Here is a 25308-nt window from a genome sequence, read left to right on the forward strand (position 1 = left end):
AGAGAGAGAGAGAGAGAGAGAGAGAGAGAGAGAGAGAGAGAGAGAGAGAGAGAGAGAAAAATCAATGTTCAAACACAGGTTACTATGTGGAAAGGACTACCACCACCACCACCACCACCACTACTACTACCACTACCACCACAACTACTACTAACACCACAACCTAATACCTCTTCAGGATAATAGTAAGAGGCTAAAGTATATTAGTATAATTTTTTTCTATAGTAGTAGTAAAGTTGTAATTGTAGTAGTTGTAGAAGTAGAGGTATTGATAATAAAAATAATGATAAATAATTTTACCATAGCAAGTTATAATTATTTTCTTTTAAAATAATAATAATAATAATAATAATAATAATAATAATAATAATAATAATAATAATAATAATATTAAATAAATAAATAAATAAATAATAATAAAGCAAAAAAGAAGAAAAAAAACAAAAAACAAAACAAAAAAATCAAAGTAGCAAAACTGATCGCAATATATCAAGTAAATAAACAACATGAAAAATAAACATAATAAATAAACCACCACCACCGCCGCCGCCTCCAGGTGCGGACACACAAACACAGAGCGGTAATAAAAAATATTTATTTTGTACAACACGAAGGTAACAGACAGGCGTGCTTGCTCCTCGGCACAGACACACAGACAGGCTCGGCTGGTACCAGTGCTCTATTTACACATCACAGCTCGCAGGTTTTTTTTCCTTAATGAAGTTCCTCGCATACCCTTCAAACACACACACACACACACACACACACATGTATGCAGACCTACATAATACCCATAAATACATACATGATTTGTTTTTCCATTTACAATTTCTTCACACATTCTTTTAACACACACACACACACACACTACTCATAAATACATACACAGGTTTTAGTTTTTTCATTTACAGATTTCTTCACATATCCTTATAAGATGCACACACACAAACAGATGCACATGTGAATATCAGGTTTCTTCTCCACATTTCCTTGTAACATACACTCACACAGATGGACATAATAATAATCATACAAAACACAATCACTGACATAATAATAATCATACAAAACACAATCACTGACATAAATACTTACATAGCTCTAAGTATTTTTTTCTTGGTCATTGCTGTCACACACACAACATAAGTATACAATTCAAAAGCATATATATGCATTCACAGATATACGGTTTCGAGTTTTCCCTGAATTCTCATATCCTTGTACACTTATGCACACGCACACACATACAGTTGGCCATGCAAATACATATATAAATTCTCACACACACACACACACAGATATGCAAACACATGTACACAGTTTTTGCTTTTCTTTCAATAATTTCGACATTTGTAATGCACTCTCTCTCTCTCTCTCTCTCTCACACACACACACACACACACACACACACACACACACACACACGTAGATCAAGAGCTTTCAACATCAGGACTCTCTCAACTTTCAGGTCACTATGCAAGTCAAAAATATTATAGAGAAGTACTTATGCATGTCTGTCTGTCTGTATGTGTATATTCTGTTCCCTGAAATACTTAAATATGGAGGAGGGGGTGGGTGAGGGGGTTCTACATTGTTCCTAATTCAACTGGGGTTCTTATAAAATTCTCGACCTGACTCAACAGAATTTGGCGTTCCTTTGCAGTTTCTGAACCTCAAATATGTTCCGTCTCTCCCCTGAACTCAGCACTCCATTCCTGGCATCCTGAAGCAGTGGGTTCCATGCTTGCCTGAACCTAAGACAGAAAGGTTCACTCCACTTTCTAAACCTTGATGATGGGGAGGAAGAAGATGGGGAGAGGGATGGAAGTAGGTGGAGGTACAAGAGAGAAAAATGGGATGATGAGAGAGGGAGGGAGATAAAAGGGGGAAGAAAATGAAAGATGAAAGGGTAAATGAGGGAGGTACATAAGGAAAGAGATGATGAGAGAGGGTACAAGAGGGAGATAAAAAGAGAGGAAGGAAAAATGAAGGGGTATAAGAGGAAGGTTTATGATAAAAAGGGGGGGTTCTGTATGGCCTCAATTTCACTGGGGTTCTCACTGAAATACAATAAAAAAATAGGTTTTCATGGAGCCAAAAACATCACCCACCCACGCATTCACGAACAGGGTTCTCTACACTCCAAGTCACCCATCTCTCCAGTGGAAGGAAGATTGTCAGTGGGTGAACCATGGCTGCAGACCAACTGACCTGAGCACTCCAAATGTGACCTCTCCTCTCTGCCTACCACCCCTGCACAGTGACCTGTTCCCTACCCTGCTTGTACGCACCCAGAGATTCAACATATGACCTTCACACTCAACAAAACCAGTTACTGCGCTTCTCAACACAATATACATGGTCATCTTTCCTCACTCTCCCATCTTCACATTCCTGCACCTCTTTCCGGCAGCATCACACACTCTTATTCCTGCCTTCATGTTATTAACTTCTATCTTTTCTTCTTCTCTCACACTGCTTTATTGGTTTCTTCAACATCTGACTCTTCTGACATCTTCAAAAATATGTTACAGCAATCCTTAACACAACACATGCTCGTCTTTCCTCTCTCTCCTATCTTCATATTCCTTTGCATCTCTTTCTAGTAACATTACACTCTTTTGTTATGAGCTTCTCTCTACAACATACGCCCCTCACATAATTCCTACACATAGTTCCTACACTTTTCAATACACAGTGCCCTTGATCTTCATATTCCTACACCTTGTTCCCAGTCATAATACCCTCAAGTTCCTAAGTTTTTCTCTTCAGTACACTCAATGCAACTCACAACAACAAGCACCTCATTGTATCATCTTCAGGTTCTTACACATGTCTCTTCAACACATCCCCTCACGCTTCCAAGCACTCATGTTCGAACGCCTTTTTCAGTAACACTCATCCTTGTTTCGCACTGTTTTCTTTTCTTTCCTCTTCAAAAAATAACCCCAAATCACTCTTAACATTCCTCACACTCCTTGTCCTCCTCCTCCTCCTCCTCCTTTCAGTTCCTTGCCAATCAGTTCACGGTGTCTTTCCTTGCTTAGTTTGTCCTCCTGTCATAACTGCACCTCCAACTCAACATGGTAAACTAAAGAAAATGTTGGTATGACTTTGCACCTGCGACTTAAGGCATGGCTGAGGGGTGTGTGGAAAAGAATGGAACATCTTTACTTTTCCAACACAAGATATGGTAGTAACTTCAGTAAATGTAAAAGATAGCAAACAATAATCAAGAAAATTAAAACACAATATCAATGATGTGTTAAGAAAGTTTCCCTGTAATCTCTGAACCAACAAGTCAGAGGGTTTTAGTGTAAAGAAAACTATGATACATATTCGCACTCCCACCTCAAGGCTTGGCAAACTTGAGGGCAAAGAACACAATGGCCATAAAGAGTAAGAAAAGAACAACAAATGGGAGTAATGCAAAGGTAAACATTGTACCTGAATGTTATGTTTGGCATCAAGACTGACCACCTGAATGGCAAATGCATCTCATAGCCTCTGGACGTACAAGTTCTTCGTCATCCTAACACAGTGAATGTATAAATAAATAAAGGAGCGGCAAAATAAATAAAAACTGTCGGCTTGTGCAAAAAGTATCAGGTCTGGAGCACAAAATAAAAGAATAAGGGAGTGTTCCTTGCTTCACACACACACACACAAACACACCATTTCGGTCAGGACTCGTGGCAGGGGAACTAACAAAGAAAAATTAAAACAATAGCCTCCAATAAGTATGCATGGGGAGTAACAAATACCCTCAACAAAAATGGTAACTAGAGAGGTAAATTGAGGAAGTACTGAAATTAAGCATGGTAAAAGAGTGCGAGACAAGCTAATAACCTCCAATAAGTATGCATGGGGAGTAACAAATACCCTCAACGAAAACAATAACTAGACGGGTAAATTGAGGAAGCATTGAAGTTAGGCAAGGTAAAAAGTGTGATGAGCTAACTTTGGATGATGTTTCTTTCATGGGAAATAACAAATAAAGAATAAACAAAAACAGTAACTAGTCAGGTAAATGGAGGAGGCACTGAATTAAGCCATGAAAAAAACAAAAAAAAAAAAAAAAAATTGGACAATGTTTCTTCCATGCTTCTAAAATCTCATCACTCATTTTCCTTCTCCTGACATGAACACAATTACCATTCCTATTGATAAGTATTGACAGTTATCTGACATGGCTGACACCTTTCTGGAGCATTAATTTGCTTCTCAAAATATTATGGCTAAGGAGGGGGGGGGAGGGGGGGGCATTTTTAAATAACAACTTTAACATGAGCGTTAATTTTCTGGGGCACAACTTCACTTCTCAAACATATTATGGCTGAGGAAGGTATGGAATGGGGGCACTTTTAAATACCAAGTTTAACATAAGCATTAATCTTCTCTGGCAAAACTTCACTTCTCAAACATATGGCAGAGGAGGAGGGTAGAGAACGCTGGGCACTTTTAAAAACTTTGACATGAGCAGCACTTATCTGGAGGTCAAATTTACTATTCAACCAATTACATTATGGGATTGAAAGGGGAGCAAATATGGAAAGGGTAGGAGGGTAGGCACTCTTCAATGTCTTTTATATGGGCAACACTTTTCTGGAGGTTAAATTTACTACTTAATCAAACACAATATGAGCTTGAAAGGGGAGAGGATGGGTAGAGGTAGGGAGGAGCACTTTCACCTGGGTATATACACTAATTACAATGGTGTGTGCGACTCGATGAACATCTCCCTGATCAAACGACCACCTGATGGGCATCCTAACCAAGGGCAGGCAAGTGGCTGCCACCCTCGTCTGTTGTGGTGGCTGTTATACACTCCAGCACTTAGTCTACTTTTGAACTCTGGGTATGGCTGTGGCCTCCGAGTCCCTGTGTGGCACCAGGGACTGTATGTGACCGTGTGGCCCATATTCTTAAATGTATCAGCACCTCTGCCTTTAAAAAGTCTCTTGTAGGAGTTCCTGGGCTTTTCATGGACTGTTTTGCAATCCTAGTGATAGTTTGACCCGACTTGTGCACCTTGAACTGGAAGGGGGAAAGGATAGGAAGGTATGTTGGGTACTCTTACACATGCTGACCCATCAAAACCCAGTTAATCCTCTCTGTGGCCTTGAAAAATAGTTGTAATGGGAGTCTGATACATTTAAGAATATGGACCGTGTGTGTCTGTCAGCTGCTCGGTACGCACCACGGCAATCAACTCAGAGCAGGGGAAAAGATTACTGTGGAAAATTAAGTTGTATAAAAATTAGTTAAAAAATAATGTAAATGATGTACTTTCTTTTGACAATGTTGTATATACTCGCATAAAATTTAGTTGTTTATTGTGATTATTTTTTTTAGTCAAGTTCAAGTTAGGTTTTTACTTTGTTCTTCACTCTTACTTGTACTTTACCATGGATACTATTATCCTGAGGGTTAAGTTTATTCTGCAGCCTTGGAAGGGGAAGTCAACTTTAAAGGGATTGGCTTTTACACAAGCATATTCTGTATTTCATTCCTGTGCCTCAGCTCAATTTTCCATCTTTTTTCCCTGCTAAGAGTGCTAGGTGGAATGCTGCGTATGAATTGGTCAACACACCTCATGATTGTTGGCATTAGAAAAATAAGATGATCTTTATTTGCCTTGGTAGTAAGGCAGGAAGGCTACACTACACACACAGGCAGCCAAGCAAGCATGGTCTAGAACTGATTGGCAAGGAATTGGTTACAATGATAGGTATATATGGTATTCATATATATAATATAATCTCTCTATATATACATAATATATATATTTACATAAATATACAAATGGTACCATAAAAAAACATCAATAAAATAGAGTTCAAAACATCTTATCAATTATGCGGAGGAAAACTGGTGAGGCCTCGAAAGGTTACCGTGTCCCTGGGGGTAGGGGAGGGCAGTTACAGGGGTGGCATCAGCGGAGTGGGCAGGACCAGCCTACCGCCGCCGGTCCCTGGAACGTGACCTGTGGCGGCCGTTCTTTTTCGCCTTGTGGGGTTTGCCGAAGCCATTGTCGTAATACTTCTTGTTGTCGTCGCGGTCGTACTTCTTCTTGTCCACGTCGTAGCGGTCAAACTTTGCGGTGGCGGCGGAGACAGCGGAGGACGAGGTGCTGTTGTACTTGTTATACTTGTCCGTCTTGTCCTTACTGCTGGAGTTCTCGTATTTATTGCTGCCGCCGCTGCTACTCTTCTCCTCCCTGATGTAGCGGTCATTCTTCTCGTACCTCTCACCACCACCACCACCACTTCCACCCCCACCACCGCCGCTGCCCTTCTGTGGGTAGCGGTCCACCTTCTCATACTTGTCGTAGCGGTCATACTTGTCATAGTTCCGTGGCGGTGAGCGGGAGTGTGAGCGTGACCGAGAGCGGACGATGAGGCCCTTCTCCCTGCAAAGTGCAAAACAGGCGTGTGTTAGTTACTGTGAAGGTGACTAGTGTGGGAGTGATGTAGAAAAAGTGACCCTTAGTACACTTAAACGCCACAGATTTGCCACAAAGAAAAACTTACACCTGGCTAACCAAGATTTGCCACAAAGAAAAACTTACACCTGGATAACCAATCACAAAATACTTAAAACTAAACACATTCTCACCATTCTTTCAAGCTGTTACAAAAGAAAAAGCCCCAATAAATGAGAACTTAATTTCAAGATGCAAAGTTCAAAACCTAACAATGAAATTTATAGGAATACCAACACCTATTTTGCCATCACAGTAGGAACGGTGACTGTGGTTCTCACATCAGCAGGGTTCAGGAAGGAGAACTATACCAGTTTCATGTTAACTTTGCAAATAAGTCCCAGTCACATCAATAAGATTTCACCTTTCCTAAGAATCATCATTTATATTCAACCTGCTTATGGACAGGTCAGAGATATATGCTTGATATGACTTATTTCTAAAGTTAAAGGTATCTATACATAAAAACTTTAAACGATAGATGGCATGCCTTCAATACTTGATACATGCAAGGGAGGAAGAAAGGCCAGAGCAAGTGCCAGTTCCAACACAGTCTTAATAAGCGTCCATATCAAGCAATGCCTTTCTATGTGTCTTTGTGTCGGTGTGTATCAGGATTGTTACGAAGCAGGTAGGGTACTGTTTGTAACACTTGCAAGGGAAGGGCTATCATAGTATTCTTACTGTCACCACTACCAACCCCATGTACAGAACTTACTACACTACGATAGCTAGTAGGTTCAGATTCACAAGTCATGCACAACAAATGGGAGAACAATCCAGTTATTCACACACACACACACACACACACACACACACACACACACACACACACACACACACACACACACTACAGCCACACAATCACATACACAAATGCACATACAAGTACACACATACAGACATGCATGTTTATGTCTTTTTGGGACATGGCCAACTAGTTCTTTTTTTAAATGAAACTGCAAGCTTATGTAAACAAACAAACAAAATAAATAAAGAAAAAGAAATATGAAAAAATACATATTTATACAAGAAATACCGTAAAAAAAATCTCCCATCCTTAGACGTCTGTTGTGTGGTGGTATCCTTATACAGTAACCCGTAGATGACAAAGAATACAATGCAATACAAGGAAACAGCACAGTACCAAGTCTTTCAAGAATGGGGGGGAAGGAAAGGGGAGGAGGAGCATATCGAAGCAGGCAATAGAGCCAGATGCTTATAACAGTGGTTTGCAATGTTCTTGCACTTGCAACCCATATCCTATTATCTTGAAACCCACATGACCCCTTGATATCAGGAGTTTAACACTTTAATATACTATTTTCATCCATAACCAGCCCTGACATACCCCAAAAGATACCCTGAGGTTCCCAGTCAACATGCACCAGCAGAATAACAACACAGAAAACAATCGCAAAAGGGAAAGCTACAATGACCATTTCCCAAGCAGTTTGAGTCTGGCAAGGCTTCATGACCCCTAGCCAATCCTCCTCAACCCCCCAGGGGATCATGACCAACTGGTTGGGAACTCCTGATTTATCATGAGGCTGCCTGCTTTAGGGGTTCAATAATATTGTCAGGCGCTTCAGTCCCATGCAGAAAATTCAAACACATGCTGAGCACAGATTTGGGACATTTCTATCCACATGTGGCAATGAAGTTATTTTATCATATATTGCACTAATTACTGCAGAAAGTTTGTTCCAATGATGGATGAAACATTCAAAGAAACCTTCCTGTAAAAGTCAAGAAAAAGGAGAAAAGTGGAGGCCATCACAACATGATTGCACATGCCAGCAAGCTCACAAATGATTCTAGCAGGAGGATATATGACTGGGTGGGGGAGGGCAAGCAAGGGAAGGAGGAGGCCAAGGCCTGAGAAATGTGTTGAGGAAGGGAGACAAGGCAAGCAAGTGAGGGGGGTGGGGGAGGGGGGGGAGGATGATCTGGGAAGGATAAACATTTTGAAGGGAGGGGAAGGAAGGGGAGGGGATGGATACCTACTTGTTCTTGGTGAATCTCGGTGGGGGGGTGACAGCGGGTGAGGGGGTGCGCGAGTATTTATTTTTGTTCCCCCCGCGGTGTTTATCCCTCGACCGCGACCTTGACCGTGACCGAGACCTGGAGCGCGACCTTGAGTGTGAGCGTGAGGAGCGAGAGTCCCTGCGTTGCTTCTTCCTTGAGCGGCGGTTGTGAGGGGAGTGGGAGTGACTGCGCGTCCCACTCCTAGACCGACTGCCGCTGCTGCCGCCACTACGCTTCCTGCCGGAGTTCCTGGGGTGTTGGAAGGAGGGGGAGGAGGAGGGGAAGGGGGAGAAGATAGGAGGGACAGGAGGGGGGGGGGGGGGCATACACTAAGTTAAGGGGATTACACTTAATGGTGGGGGCTTAAGTTTATGACCTATCTATTTTTTGTGTATTTGTGGTAAAGGAGGAAAGTATGGTATGCATCCACACAACACATTCAACATCAGTTCCTGTCTTGATTCATCTTTGTTTTCATTCCCCTTCCCTCTCACGACTGCTTTTCCACTCTACATTTCCTTAGTTTCCTTCTCTATCGCATGCTTTCTTTTTTCTTTAGTGGAATCGATAAACCAAGGAAATTTTACCTATGACTAGGCAACAAAATAATAAAAGATTTTCATAACACTGTTGGTTTGGAGCTGGTTAAAAATAAATAAGAAATAAACAAAGTAATATGGAGAAATCAATATAAAACATGATAATTTTTGAGTAACAGGAGATGGTTAAAATCAGGGAAGAGGAATATGTCTGCCCAGTTTGAACACCTTCCTCCCAACACACACACACACACACACCTCACAACTCTTGCCACATAAACAAACTCTGCAATAGTCTTGCCACTACATCTGAGTAACTACAGTCCTCCTACAAACTTCAACATCAAATACTGTGAGTTGACAAATTCTACAAAAACACTTATTAATACAGATTCAGATAAGACCTCATAAATTACTAGTTAAATATACTGCCCTCCAAAATGTAATAATAATAAAACCCACGGGACAACTAGAGTTAAAACCAAAAATATGATATAATATGAAACAGCGATAGAAATAATGAAGATCTAGAGTATGAGAGGATATTCTTCCGTGTGCACAGACCACCCCTGAACTATGGCCCTAAACTACTACTACTACTGCAGTCCCCTTCACAACACTGCTGGTGGCGTGGGGTATTGCCTGGCCAGTACTGGTGAAGGTGAGGTGTGTGCGGTAAGCTACACAGGTGGTCAAAACACAAGTGCAATTTCCTGAGCTGTCTATGGTGACATACAATACTCTTGGTCCACACTACCTTAGCAACAGTAGACGGAAACAATATTGACGAAGCTTCCTACTTTACCGATTCAATCTATTCTTCAGCCACTTTGGGACCTGCTGAACACCTTAAGGCATTTGCTGACTTGCTGTGCATAGTGCAAGGCCTTCACGTCACTCCTGCTGCGGTCACACTTACTCAACAAAGGAGATGAAGTTGAAGAGGAGGAGTATCTTATTCAAGCACTGACTCACCTGTCTGGGGAGGAGGATCGCTTGCGTGCAGGTGAGGCCGGCTTGCTGGGGGAGTTGGCCCTGGAGGCGGGGCTGAAGGCAGTGTTGGTCTGGGGGGTGACGATGGAGGCAACCACCTTGCTGCGCAGCCGAGCCTCCTGCTGCTCCTTGCGGATCTCCTCGACACGCGTCTCCAGTGCCTCCAACTTAACCTGTGGACATGATAGGGAGGTTACTGCTGTGCTGTGTGCCTTCATGGACTCTACCACACTTCTTTTTCCAGTTAGGGAGACATACTTAGGAGTATGCATAAAAGAAAAAAGCTTGCTATGCTGCTCAAGCAAAGACTAGTGATGGCAAACAGGGAATCATATTTAGGCTCAGAAGTCTTTATGCTCCCATCCAACAAACGTTTAAGTTGTAGGAAGGAGGATTATAAACAAAAAAAGTTAAAGCCTGCCTACTACATGCTGCTCTTGTATAAAATGAAAAACAGTATCAAATTAACAACCATTAACAGGCATGTGCAGACATTCAGTGCAACTCAACATCAAGCCAGTCTACCAGTGCTACACACACACACACACACACACACACACCTTTTTCCTGGTGTATAGCCTGAGTATGGAGGCGGCAACGTCCTCTATGTGTTCCTGCTTGACGCGCAGCACCAGGTACCATGGCGGCTGTTCGGGCAGAGGCACCTTGAGCAGCCGTGCCGCCAGCCAGATGCAGGCGCAGGCGATGGTCTCAGGACTGTAGCGCACAAACACGTCGGTGCGAAGGGCATCGTTCATGTAGTTCCTGGAGGGGAGAGAGGGGGGGGGATGCTGGGGTTGAGCGGTGGTGCCATCTCCTCAAGCTGATGGCTGCTGATGCTGATGCTGTGGCTGGGCACCTGATACATGAGGCAGTGAAGCTGCTGAGGTTATCACATCATGACTCTTATGTCAGCTCTACTCTGTGTGTCTTCATACCCTTCCTCTGAATGATGGATGCTGCCCTTTAGGAGGACACAAAATACTCATCAATGTTATCTACTATGTCAACAACACTTAGGAACAGGAACATGTAAGTGGTGAAGCCCTGCAGGCTGCCTTCCCTCCCCCGCCACCTGCCAAACCTGACCCTCTTCATCCATCCCTCCACCACTTTTCCTTCAACTCCTTGCTGCAGCGGGCCAAGCCGGTGCCTGCGGCCGCTCGCTGCCGGTCCACGTTGGGGGTGTGGCACCCTGACACCTGCAAAGAGAGCTTAGTGCACGCAATTCCACCCAGCTCATCATCACTACACCACTGTCCTTCAGTTCCTCAGTCTTGACGGCACAACCACTGTCACCACTTCCACTAGTAAGGAAATTGTCAGGTTATGTAGGTAGCAAATCTTTCCACACTGATTACTTAGCTCCACAAGCTTCATGATGATGATGATATTAAGATTATCTTTATTTGATAAGCAAGTTTACGCACATTTAACTTGATGATGGCAGGTAGGTAGGTATTCCTTGTCCATGATCCATCTGCATGCAATCAATCAATCCCTGACAACCTCTGAGAGCCACTTGTTACTACCACCTAGAGCAAACAAGCAACAACGCTGATCATGTCTTCAGCTCTGAAATGACTAGTACAAAGGGCAAACTTGTGTCTCTTACTGCAACAAAATGTACGTTTTCCAGTTAGTCTGAGTGTGCAGCCTCTTGACGCTAAGTTACCATTAGTTGATGATTACTGTGACTAAACGTTTCCTACTGAACAATTACATCCCAGGACAAGGCAAGGCCTGAGGAGCTAGACAAAAGTGGATGCGCTGTGTGGTGAGTGGTGCAGCCAGGCCAGCCACTGTCTGAGGGAGTTGCTGGGGAAGCCAACTGCCCGACACCACACACGACCGATCGCAGGGGAGCCCACAGTGACAAGAGCCCAGCCAGACTACGTGCCACGTGCCAGCCACGCTAGCAGAGGGGAAGGTGGTGGTGGTGGAGCTGGAGGTCAAGGTAGCTGTGTGGTGGTGGTGGTGGTGGAGGTGGTGGTGGTGGAGGACGCAGGGGCAGTGCTGGCCTCACCAACACAACTTACCTTGCCCCACCTTCCTCTGAGATGGAATAAAACCTCACATTAATAATAGGCAACCACAACATTTTGAAAAATTAGCACCAGATTTGGTAGCAAACATCTTCAGCTGTGGCACATAAGAGTAGGGAAAAATATAACCCTTACTTGTAATAATATATGTATTATTTTTTCATTCGAACCCTCCCCGACTCAACAGATAGTCACACAAAAACATTAAAGATGGAATTTGTGCTGAGGAAGAGTAATACAGTCCACACATCCTTCCCATCCCTTCCTTCTTCCCTATTTACTTTTCTTCCCATCCCTTCCTTCTTCCCTATTTACTTTTCTTCCCATCCCTTCTTCCCTATTTACTTTTCTTCCCATCCCTTCCTTCTTCCCTATTTACTTTTAAGTTAACCCATTCCTATCCCTCCCCTTCTCTCCTACCCCTTTGAGGTAGTAAATAGGTACAGCAGTTCACATTTCCTTTCCATGCTTCTGTATTCCTTCCTCTTTACCTATTCGTAACACACGTTAGTCACCATAAACCTTCATTCCCGCCTCATTCCTCCCTCCATTCCTTCTCCCTTGTTTCATTCAATTGCTCAGCCCTTCCCCCTATCACCTCTTTCCTTTTTCATAATTCCCTCTCTGTTCTTCTGCCATCCATCAACAGACTTCCACTGTTCTTCTGTGCATTCACACCGGTCCCTCCCCTTCCTGAACAATCACACAGCTCGCTCTCTGCTGATTTCTTATAATCATTCAGCGTAACACCTGAACTCCAAAACTGCCTCCTGTTATCTAAGCCATTTGGTCCACCTGAATTGTCAGGCAAGTTGAGAGAACTTTTGGAGCTTTTAGGTAAAACCGCTTGGGTGGTGACCACCCTCAGAAAGCAGCAAATTCTCAATTGGAACATTGACAATTCACAAGAAAGTATGAATGTTTCTAAAATACAAGTTCTACTTTAAATGCAGGGAGTACTGAAGCTCCTTCGGTGATTTTTTCTTCTTCTATTAAAAGAACCTGAACTCATTTAAAGAAGCAAGCCAACAACACCAGAGCTAAAGCTGTCAGGTCTTCCACCTGATTCCCTGAACAGTATGATTTCTAGCCATCTTTTCATAAGAAACCAACAATTCTTCCACTCCTTGTTACCATTACCATTATTCTTATTGTTACTATTAATATCACAGGAAATAAATGAATGATGTTGAGGGCATTTGCTTACTGTCACTGAGGTCTGCCAACGCACTCAGCCTGGACACCTCAACACGCGGCCCATGTTTCAAACTGATTAAATCCAAACACTTGCTTCAAGCACTGAATCAAGTTTGGGGGCTATACCCTAAATATTTATTCATTCTTCACTCTTTCTCTCTGTCATCCACCTCCACCTCACTATTGTCATGTTATGTTCCATAATGGAAGTTTTCCACTCACTGTTTCAAAGTGTCAGCATTCTCAGCCATTAACTTTGAAGTAACAATTAGTCATTACAGAAAATTTTGAGGCTGTAGGGGAAAAATCATTGAGTGATAAATTGGCCCCCCGCAACTTTGTCTTCAAAAAGGATGAAAAAATAAAATTGCCCTCATGTTTCAAATGCCTAGCACACATCAGCCATCAACTTAAAACTATCAAACCTTATAACTACGAGGAATAAATGTGGGGGGTGTATGCCAATATGTACACACCATTCCAATAACTGGGCACCCCAGGGAAGAAATTAACTTGGAAAATTGAGCTCAGGAATAAAAGTGAACTGTTAAAAATAACATTACTTCAACTTTTTTATACCTCAACTCAGTTTTCTAAAAGATAGTTTTCACCTGATGTGAGCCACTTAGAATTATCGTGTTAATTTTGAAGTGAGAGAATAATTATGAAGGATGGACTCATCTTTGTCATAAGATTTACTGTTATGCAAAGCCATTCTGAACCATTAGAAAACCCTAATACCTCAACCCCACCACAAGAAAGAGGACACTTTATAGAACATGTTGCTGCCACAATTACTATTTTGGCCTCAGCAATTAGAGATCTCAAATAAGTTAGTCACATCTGGAATGGTGTGCAATAATGAAGAAAAGTCAAGTTCTCTTGTGTAGGTCCAACATCCTGTAGCCTACACGCACAGTACCAAGTAACTAACAACACATAAGGTCTCTCTGCCTCCTGCCTGGCCTTTGCCTCAGGCTGTCTGCCTCCCCCAGCTTAGTGCCTGCCCTGCCCTGCCCCACTTACACCCACATGGGCCTCAGTGATCGTGCCCCATCACAACTAATGGGAGTGTGTCACAGAGTATGGCAAGTAATTTGTAACCACCTTTCCAATTAGTATTCATATCGAGAAAAAAACTACTAAGGACAATGAATGATGTATAGATAATCTATTGCCAAAACAAAGAATGTTTACCAATTTATATTTTGACAATGCAGTCTGTGTTTTCTCCAAACTTAAACTTTTTGAAATGGTTTCAAAATCTATCTTGAGTAAACTGTATTAATATTCTAATAAGGAATAATGCTTTCAGGTGCAGATGTGTTCCAGGAGCAAGTATAACAGGTGGTAATGGCAAGGATTAAAAGGCAATGAAACATTTTACAAGTAACAAAAACAGTCTGACTTGCTTTTCTTCAGGCTCCTACTTGTCTGCCTCGTGTCTAGTGGTGGCAGTGATGTCAGGTCAGCCCATTCACAATGTGCTGACTTTTACGGATATGTGCTATTTTTACAAAACTCAGACTGTATTTAATTTACATTTCAGATCAATTTTTTGCCTAATGAGTAGTAATGCTATGAACAAAGTGGCAAATATACACAGTAGTGGTGAGTGAGCCGGAGGTGGCCATGAGTGTGGGGGTGGCTGGGGCAGGGCCTGAGGGGGGGGGACTACTCAAACAGCCTTTAAGGAAACACTCTTGGGGGACCTTGCCAAGACCAACAAGACAGAAGTTGTTGAGGTGAAGCCCACAACTGTCTGTCACAGGTGAAGATAGCATGGCCCAGCACACTCCTAACAACCACACAGGTATGCTTGCCTATTTTTACACACCACCATTCCAGTTAATGCTCATGTCAGGGAAAACCTACTATGAAATATTGAACCAAAACAAGAAAGTAAAGCTAAAATAAAATGGATGATAAAGCTTTACTAGGCACTAATGTATGTTTTACACCACAGCTTACTTTCATGCAGAATGGTAACTGAGAGTTTCCGAGAATCAAGTGGGAGGGTGAGGGTGGCTAAACATATAGATGATAGAACTGAGGGAATACATGAAGGTGAGAAGTGTGAGGGTGAATGATGCAAACAGTGTATAAACAATGAGAACAAGAGTTGTGTTTCCCATGACCACCCCACAATAGGGAGTTTTTAGGGGAACAGGGTAGAGACAGAGAGAGGAGTAGGGAGATAAAAAGCTCAAAATTCATAGTAGCATTTTCCCTGTTATTAGTACTGTATGAGTGTACAAATTGGCAGACATACCCTACTCACTCTCCACAAGGCCTTATTGCAACCTCCACAGGTCTTTTGGGACAATTACAAGCTGTCCTGCTCAAACTAGGGTACCTTTGCCAATATGTACACACCATTACAATTAGCACTCATTGGAGAGAAAAAAAGAAACTGGAAAAAGTCACTGAAGTATAAAAATCAGAGAAAGTATGTCATATTTTCCAGGGAATTATTTTTTTTCACTTTGACTGCTAATCAGGATGGTGTGTACAAATTGTCAAACATACTCTTATCTTTGGTCTGTCCCAAGTGAACACAGTGAATGGGGGCTGCTAAGACATTCATTATTGGCAGCGGTCACTGGGGGTGGGCACACACTACTATCTTCACCCACTGTGACCACCAACCAACCACTGGAAAACAAAGGTAGTGTGGGGCGCTGGCGGCTCCATCCCGGCGGTTTATCACGGAGTTAATTATCAAGTGGGAGTCTGGATTAACTTTACAATTATAAGATCAAGTTAAGGAAGTGTCTGGATGGGGGAACCTCTTTATAAGCTCTAAGTTAGGTCAGCGTTAAAACAACAAACTAGTGACTGGATGATTTATATGCAAAAAAAGTAAAAAGCAACACCTCAAAAGCTAAGTGCCTGCCAAGACGACGAATACGGTGATAAAGAGGATGGTACTTAAAAGACTTGGAGGAGGCAATGGGGGACATTAAGAGTAATTACTGTGAAGGAGGCGCTCAATGAGGAAGGTGACAGAGGAGGCATGGATAGCAAGAGGGTTTGGAATAGAATAGTTCTGTCCCCTTTGAACTAAGCCTCTTAAGCATGAGCATGTAATGAGTCTCAGGAGGCAAGGTTATGTGCAGGAGATATGCATTGCTTGGAGAGAGCAAGTGGTTTAACAGGCTGGCTGGTGAGTGATGAAGACTGTACAGATCTGGCATGGATGTGAGGGCAATGGAGTGGCAGAAAGAGTGAAGCATAATTAACTGAGGTGGTTTGCACATGATATGACACAGGTAGTATAGCAAGGGTGGGGTGGGGGGTGGGGGGGAGATGGAGCCGCCAGTAACAACAAGACACAAGACACTCACCATGAGGACTGGGCCAGCCGCCGGTTGTCATCCGCTTCCAGCAGACGCAGGTACATGATAATGATCTACAAGAGGAAGTGACATTAGTACTTCATGCCATACATGTGTTGGTTGTGGTGTTGTAAACAATTAAGTGCTGACTCATTGCTAAGAGAGGAATTTACATTAGTCTTCCATAACACACACTGGACTGTTGTGGTGTTGTTAACTACTGAATGCTGCAGCAAGGGCAAAGAAGTTGCTACGCTGGCATGGACTGATCATTACACACAGACACGTGACTCTTGCTAGCTAGAGACTTCACCAGGCGCGTCAACAAGTCCATGGGTGACGTAGTCCAGTGTGGCTTCAGTGCACAGTGGGGGGCAGTTCTGTGTGGTGGCTTATTTATCATTCTTTGTAAATCAACATCAGGCAACCTAAACACCCTAGAGAACAAATTCTAACCCTGGGATCACAACTTTGTTCATGAAGCCCAGGAAATGTTCATGGCACACTTATTTGTTTTATTTTCCATATATTATTCAACAAACTGGCTGATGAACACTTCCATGGAAGAAAAGAAAAATCCAGATGTCAATATAGCTCCAGCAATGTTGAGGTTGTGGAGATGAAACATTCAACACGGGAAACTGTATCATTGAGTACCTTGAGAATTTGACTGATGAATCTGACATGACTTTCTACATGAAAATGTGCAACCAAAATACAAGCGAAATATATTTGTAATACTTTTCTTTCACCTTGCTGACTCTAGGATGTCCAGGTCAAAAGTCTTACATTCAAAATCTCCAGGAGGAGGTGGCGGTGGCCAAGTGGTTAGCGTGTGGGCGTAGTAAGTCCGAGGACCTAGTGTGGACTAGGTTCGAGTCCCCACTGAGACATGCTGATCATTCAAGTCATTGCTGAGTGGCAGAAGATTACCTACATGCTATCCAGATCTTCAATAAATCTTAACTTCAGCGCCTTCGGTCAAGAGGAGCACTGGGGGGGCCGCATGGGCCAAGCAAAAGTCATACATCACGGCAGCCACTATAAATAAAATTAGCCTGCGCCACTAACGGGCTGGGTCTGTCCATAAAGCCCCTCAAGAAAGCCTTCCGGCACTACAGTAAAATAATATATATATATATATATATATATATATATATATATATATATATATATATATATATATATATATATATATATATATATATATATATATATATATATATAAAAATAAGGTCCTACAATTGAGGCTTGAAAGTTCATTTGCTACTTGGTAACAACTTTGTGTAAATCCAGATTGCTCTGGCTGCAATTACAGCAGTTACTTTGCAATCTAACCAGAAGGTGGCAAGACTCAATGCAAGATGGACCACTGCAGGGGCTGCCAAATGGGACCAAGCTTAACAGGGGAACATGCCCGAGAGGACCCGCCAGGTGTACCTCCCTGCACTGAGGCATCATGGGTTAAGGAGAATTCCCAGTAGTCAGTGGCCCAAAGGAGCCCACAAAACCTTGCTCCCAGCAGTCCAAGGACCATTGCCCAGCCTGGAGGCTCAAGTCTTAAACCACTCTGTCTGCCTACATTTCTTTCCTTTTATAGCGCTTGGGAGGCGGCTGAGCCACCAAACACACTCCCTTTAACCCGGTAACAGCGACGGGCCAAATTTGTGGCTTTACCGTGTACCAGCAACGGGCCAAATTTGTGGCTTTACCGTGTACCAGCAACGGGCCAAATTTTTGCCATGATATAAACCCCCCAAAATAGAGGATGCATAAATTGATCACAAATGCGTTATATATTATGAAATGGATTGCGTGAGTGATGATTTTTTCCCCCCATTTTTCTAGCTTAGACGGGCCTTTAGAAACATGATCCCCACAGCTACTGGGTTGATGCAAGCCAGACACTGACACAAACCCTGGCCCCCAAATTATACCTGTGCCTCCCATCACACACAAAGACCCCAAACTTATAATAACACAACACCTGCTGCCAATAGAACCAAAACACTCTGCAGTCCAATTATTCAGACCACAGACCAATGCTCCACAGCCTGGAAATGCTTGAATTGCACCCCTAAATTTGTCTGTGTGTGTTTTTGTAATGCAGCGGCGCCACAGCATAGTGTGACACCAGCCTAACACGACTATAGTTAACAAAAGCAACCAAATTCTACAAACTCACATACTACAAGTAAAGAAATTTCAAAAACAAACACCAAGAACTAAATCAACATACAGTATTCATAGAAGTATCAGATCCAAATTCACAACCTACACCCAACAGTATACTCCTCACTGATTCAATGCAGGGAAGTACAAACTAAGGACAACGAAGACCAAATGCACCACATCAAGATTTACACAAAGTGGAAACTATTGTTCAGAGTAGCTTTCTCCTGAAATGTGGCTCACCTTTTCAATGCAGTGCCAAAGGCCATCAGAGATCCAAGCACTATAAATAACACAACCATAGAGCTTCAAAAAAACAAATTGGCTGTGCTGCCAAGTCACAACAGAGGTCTACCTTAACTGTTCACAGAAGACGAAAATTACAGAGATCTGAATCTGGAATTATGATGTGCAGGGCACCTGTACAGGTGCATACCTCAGACCACTGACCTGCAGCATTCTCCCCTGATCTCCCATCATGATCCAGGCTACCAAACCTTAATACTGGGGAAAAACTTCAGTGCACATCCTGCACGGCTAAATACCCCAATCCCACCTCATGTGTTAATGTAACTGACCAGTTTTATGACAAACATACTCCACAACCAAACCCAATCCACACAACCCTCCCCCCACCTAATATAGTGAGATTTTAACCTCCTTACATGACTCTGCTCACCAATCCAACAAACAAGGTCCTTGGCAAACACTTTACAGTCCCATTTCTGACCACCTTATTTTAGAAACTTTCAAACTCACACATAAAAACTACTGGAGCTACAAACTAGCTGACTGGCCAGCCTTGACATGGTTCATAACACCCTACATGTGTTATTTTACTAACACTGTCAAGCAAGAAGGCACATCCCTTAAGCACAATGAAAACACAAAACACCTAATTGCTGATTAGGAGTCAAACAAATAATACTTGATCAAATACCCTCCTACAACTGTATGACAGATGGTGGATATAAGAAACCTACAGACCCTGCACTAATGACATTCTCTTAATGATACGCAGTCCCAGAACATGTTCTTTCCAGATCAAGTCTCTCACTCACTTAAAACACCCAACACTTTCAGAGAAAACTGTTCCACAACAACCATTAACAGACCTCACTCGTTATACTCTGACCCGACTTAATGAATCCTTACTCCCCAAACACATCTTACTTGCTACCGTAGACATAAGCAAAGAATCTGACAAAGTCTTGAGTCTCACAATGAGCCAATAGGCTTTCTGCTGCCTGCTCATTCCTATCCTCTCTCAAAACATTCTTCACACCCATTCATTCATTCATTCATCCTTGACACCTGCTCCTAGGAGCTCCCACCAGGGGATGGCCATGGCAGATACCCATAAATGTTCAATGGATTAAAGCTTTCCTTTCAGGACAATAAGGTCAAGGATTATAAAACTCCCCTAATTCTAGCCCTCATATACTGTATAATGGAGGTCCCCAAGGTGACACTTTCTCTTCTACCTGGTTCAATGTATTCATTGATGACTGCCCTGCCCCCTCTTGCATGACAGTAAAAACCAACTCCTCTACAGATGACCTCACCATTACTTCTCCCCACCTCAACACAGAAATGTCTGCCCAGCACCAGCACACCTTCAACTTCAGAAACAATTTTTGCACTACCCAAATCAGATGTCGGCTTCACCCCTGGCTACCACCAATAAAATACAAAAATAAATAAAACTCCCCACTACACAGCCAACCCCACAATATTGGGCATCACCTAAGCACTCACATGACTTTCACTCCACACTTCAGAAAAGCCCTATGTACATTAGGAGGCACTAACTTTTATTGTAAAGTCACACTGACTTTATTAAGTTAAAGTTGATTCACACTTCCTTTAACAGGCCTCTCTCACAGTATCCTATCATATGTGAAACTAACTGCTGTAATCTCCAGGCCATTCACCATGAGACCACAAGATCACCAGTCAACTCTAACTCTATCCAAACCAACAAGTAAAAGCACACGAATGTCAAAACAAAGGTACCGGGCACCAAACATCACCTTGACATGACTAGAACAATATCATTCCATAGTGCTTCCTTATAGTCACCCCTCAACCAACCCTCCACACTAAAATAAAAATTACCCCCCCCCCCCCAACCCATCATACTACCCACAAGTGGTCAACCATCTCCACCCATACATATATTCTACTGCCAAAAATAGCCCCTGTAGCCCAGGCCCCTCACTTTTTACTTCAAGACCTCCCTCCACAAGGGCCCCAGCAAGACCACCTTAGACATGTGGGACAGACTAGCACTTGCCTGCCTCTAACTTGGACATCATCCATCTCTTCAAGCTGACATGGAGTGAACCTTATAGTCTCCCCAAAGGGCATCACAACAACCAAAAGCTGATTATTAACCATTCAACCCAACAAAGCTTAGACACCTATTCAACAGTTCCTCTATTTGAGACCTGTGGTCAGCAATGGTGGCTGTCAGGTTTCCATAAAACTTTCCCTGACAGGGTGGGGGGGTGGGGGAGGAGGGGAGAAGTATCTTAGCACAATCTGAGTTGCATTGTCAATGCGAAGAAATATGCAGCCAGTTTTAGGCCAACACTCATTAGATTAGAGTAGGTATCTCCCTTACTTTGATGGGGAGATTTCATATGAAATTGAATCCATTTGTTAACATGATTAGCATAAAAGTGAAGCTTGATATCTTCAACTCTGTGCACAGAATGCTTTTAGTTATGTAACGAAGGGTTAATATAATGTAACTAAACTAATCACTGGGGTCGAAGTCATGGTTTGTGGCATATAACTGAGGTAAAAAAAACAATAAAAAAAAAATAATAATAATAATAAAAAAATAAATAAATAAATAAATAAATAAAATACAAGTTTCCATGAAGCACTCATCATATTTGTATAAACACGTCAACTGTATGCAAAACATTGCCTAGAGACTGTCCAGGTTGCCTGATTTAAATATACAAGGAATAATGAACGATAATATTCACGTGTGCCCTCCCCACGGCACAGTGCAGCCAATGTACACTAGGTCATCCAGGGACTTGTTGGCGCCAGGACCCAAACAACCTGGCATGAATCATGTGTGTATTGCACATCTTTGTCAGGAAGTCATGCCACTCACTCAGGCAAAGGACACATCCTGTAAAGATTGCAATGCCATTCATTAAAGATACACTAACAACCTTGTTGAAAACAATGATGAAAAAACTGACTTACATAATTATTAAACATATTACAGGGAAAAAACAGTAGTCATGACATATGTAGACATACAGAGCAGACGAACAATATTTTTTCATTGAAAGAAACGGACCAAGGGCTGAACGAAAAGTATAAAAATGCCCACAATGCACTGTTCCATGATAAATGACTGCCGCTTGATTGATTATCAATACAAGAACACAGAACACCGAGTGCATATCTTCAGTACATAACCTACAAAGTACTGCTGCTTGGTTACTAGCTAATGAGCAACAGTACTTTGAAATATACCTAAGGTGTATAAAATGTGTAGGTGCAGGTGTTGGTGTAGATTTGTAACAGGACAGCACGTTCTTACCTTATGTGGGTGCTTGACGTGGCAGCAGAAGCCCAGTTCCTTCAGCAGCCTCCGCTCGGCCTTGATCACCTGGTTTTTGAGGGCAATGTAGTTGCTGTCAAGGATCACTGGCTGGATGGTCCTGCAATGGAGACTTAGTAAGCACACCAGCTGTGTGGAAAGGAACTATGAGGATGTGACATGACACCTAAAGACACACGCATGCATGCATGCATGGATACACACTAGGAGGCTACTAGCTGGTGATCATGAGTTCAGCACATAATTTAGCCACGGTGAATTACACACACTACCCCATAGTCCAGAGGACTAACGGCCATAGTGTTAGACTTCCCCATTCCCATCCCTTACCCATGGCCATAAACCGTAGTGTAAAGCGTCCCCATGTGGTTGGGATTGTTTTATGCTACCCCGTGAGGGTGCGGATGGGGTGGGAAAAGTGTTGACTCCACGGAGTAGAGAGCAGGACATCTTCGGCTTTTCCTTCGTATATTTCATGAGTAAATAGTGTTCTATTTGTTATTATAGAAGGACATATATTGAAAAGCATCAGAATATTTGTATGACTGATATAATATCGCAAACTTTGCTTAAGTTAATATATATTATTTAGTTTGTAAAGACTCTGGTGTTTCCATTTGACTGTAAACGTACAGTTATTCCTGAAGATTCATTTATAATTGTCCCCAAGAAAGGCAAAAAAATGGCAGATTGGTAACTAAATATGGCATTATTAAGGGAATACTTAACATATACCATAAAAAATTGCATTTCTTGGCGACCACCTTGATTTAAGACAAAAATGCCATAAATGACACGACCTGGCAACCCTGGTGTGACTGCCCAGGTGTGTGATGAGTCATGGATACCAACCTGTCTCAAAAATTAACTTACCCACATTACTTGTTACAGGTAACTCTCGATTTACGCGAGTATTGTGTCCTTGAAGAGGTAGGTTTCTATAGAAAAATAAATATTCACTTCATTCAGTGGAGAGAGAGAGAGAATATCCATATCACCGAGATATCCACTCAGGCACTAAGCCTCACTCGTGTGAGGAAGAAATGAGGGACACCATGAGCGACTGGCTAGTATTGGTACCGGTACCGAGCAGTCTCGTACCGGTACCGTACCGTATAGCTGGTACCATCAGTACCTGCCCACCCCTATTGTTGAGAAGTGTGGCAGCATGGGTACTGTATTGTTGTTCAAGTGGCGCACGGGAAGAACTGAGCTCAGCTGTGTGGCCGCGGCGCCGTGAGTCCAGTTGCGTGAGACATCTGGTGGCCACTCCATAAAATATCGCGTATAAGTGAAAAAATGTGTAAATTAAACATTTATTTAGATTTTGGACCCCGCGTTATTTAAAAAACACGTAAACCAAACTCGCGTAAATTGAGAGTTACCTGTATTTACTTGTAGATCAACAACGCTATTGTTTTGTTTTATAATATATAATGTATATGAATACAATGGTGTAAAAAATGCATTATTTATTTCGTTTTCTGTAATTACTGGTTTGAAAGTGCTCCCAACATTATTATGACGTGCGGATTGGTCCCTCATATCTGTCCCGGGGATGGGAAGGTGACGGGGCGGATTGTCCATACCCCAGTCCCGCGTATGGGGTTGGGGATGGATAGGGAATGGGGAAAACTAACACTATGGCCGTAAGGCTCGGCCTAGCAGGCTCCCTAGGCAAGAATCTGCCTGTTTTTATAAATAGCCCTAAGGTCTTGATTTTGATGTATATTATGAAGAATGATACCCTGATCATCATACCACAAAAATCGAATGAATCATGCAATTGCTTTTGTTATTTTTTTGGGTGGGGTGGGGGTGGGGGGGGTCAAAAATTTTGAAAACTATCTCCTCCATCATTTATGCACCAGTCTTCTTGTCCTTTACACAAAAAAACTTTATAACCACTTAACAATGCTAGAAAAAAAGTCAATTTTATTTCATTTAGTCGAAAAAAAGAAAATTTGCAGTATTAATACTGTATTATGCAAAAAGAAATGAAATTCATTTTTTTCCTAACTTTGTTCTATAACATGTCTAGCTCCCAACCCTAAAGTTTTATGGCAGTTGCACTAAAACTAAAGAAGATCCATTTTATGTGTATTACTCCTAGTTTTGAGAAAATGGTGATTTAAGATTTTTTTCCCATTTTCGTGTCCTAGTGCAATCAAAAAGTTATAATCTCCCAGACCTGTTATTGTTTGATTTCTCAGGGTTCATTAATCACATATCAATGCATTTATCTATGATGTGACTCCTGGCTCCCCCTTTCAAAGGTATTAACCACTCTAAGCGAAGTATCTCAACGCGCCAAGTCATTCATTGTTGCCAGGTTTGATCTTCCAAACTCGCCTGGTTTATACTCATTGCTTAGTGTCATCTGCTTTTCTTTTTCTTTTGCCTTTGGTTGGAGTGGTTGTTCTTTGCTCTCCGCGTTTCAACCCTTTTCTTTTTCTGTCTTGATGTTTGTTCCCAACATGCTTTTAAGTGGATGACACTAGTCATGGCCAAAACTGTGTTCTGTAACTCACTCGAGTGGCAATTTCACTCTTAAGTGTCCTGCATATTTGAATTTCATGCATTTCAACCATACTTTTGAACGAAACAATTAGTTTGGTGGTGGTGAGTGATCTTGTAGTGGCGAGTCACTTGAATTTGAGTGTGGGGGTGTAGCAGTTATTTGTGTTTTCCTTGTATAAGCTGCCGTGCACTCTGTGGTTCTTCTCCACATAACGTTTCCGCCTTGACCTGATGTCAGTGAAAGGCTTCATGGCAAAAGTAAATGCTCTAGTGCCTTAGCAAGAGCTCATGAAAGAAGATTGCAGCATAAACAAAAGTCTTCCCTCAGGCACCAGTTCATCTGAGTGGGAGGTGGACAGAGGAAAAGTTGCCAGATGCACGAAAATATTTTATCATATTT

General features: G+C 42.3%; 1 protein-coding gene across 3 annotated transcripts in view; it reads right to left on the reverse strand.

Annotated features, from left to right (window-relative positions):
* Nucleotides 1-579: 579 nt before the first annotated feature.
* LOC127000643 (cyclin-L2-like) overlaps nt 580-25308 on the reverse strand; it is a 32372-nt gene continuing 7643 nt past the window's right edge. The window contains exons 3-8 of one of the 3 annotated variants that reach the window (XM_050864591.1): nt 22368-22488; nt 16634-16698; nt 10605-10809; nt 10027-10217; nt 8492-8749; nt 580-6412 (exon numbers count right to left, since the gene is read on the reverse strand). In XM_050864591.1, the coding sequence (XP_050720548.1) occupies nt 5959-6412; nt 8492-8749; nt 10027-10217; nt 10605-10809; nt 16634-16698; nt 22368-22488 (1294 nt within the window). In that variant the 3' untranslated portion in view covers nt 580-5958. Of the gene's footprint in view, nt 6413-8491; nt 8762-10026; nt 10218-10604; nt 10810-16633; nt 16699-22367; nt 22489-25308 lie in introns of all 3 variants that reach the window. The other 2 variants (XM_050864590.1, XM_050864592.1) reach the window with 2 other exon arrangements.

This window comes from Eriocheir sinensis, chromosome 19 (genome assembly GCF_024679095.1).
Source record: "Eriocheir sinensis breed Jianghai 21 chromosome 19, ASM2467909v1, whole genome shotgun sequence".
Classification (NCBI taxonomy): Eukaryota; Metazoa; Arthropoda; class Malacostraca; order Decapoda; family Varunidae; genus Eriocheir; species Eriocheir sinensis.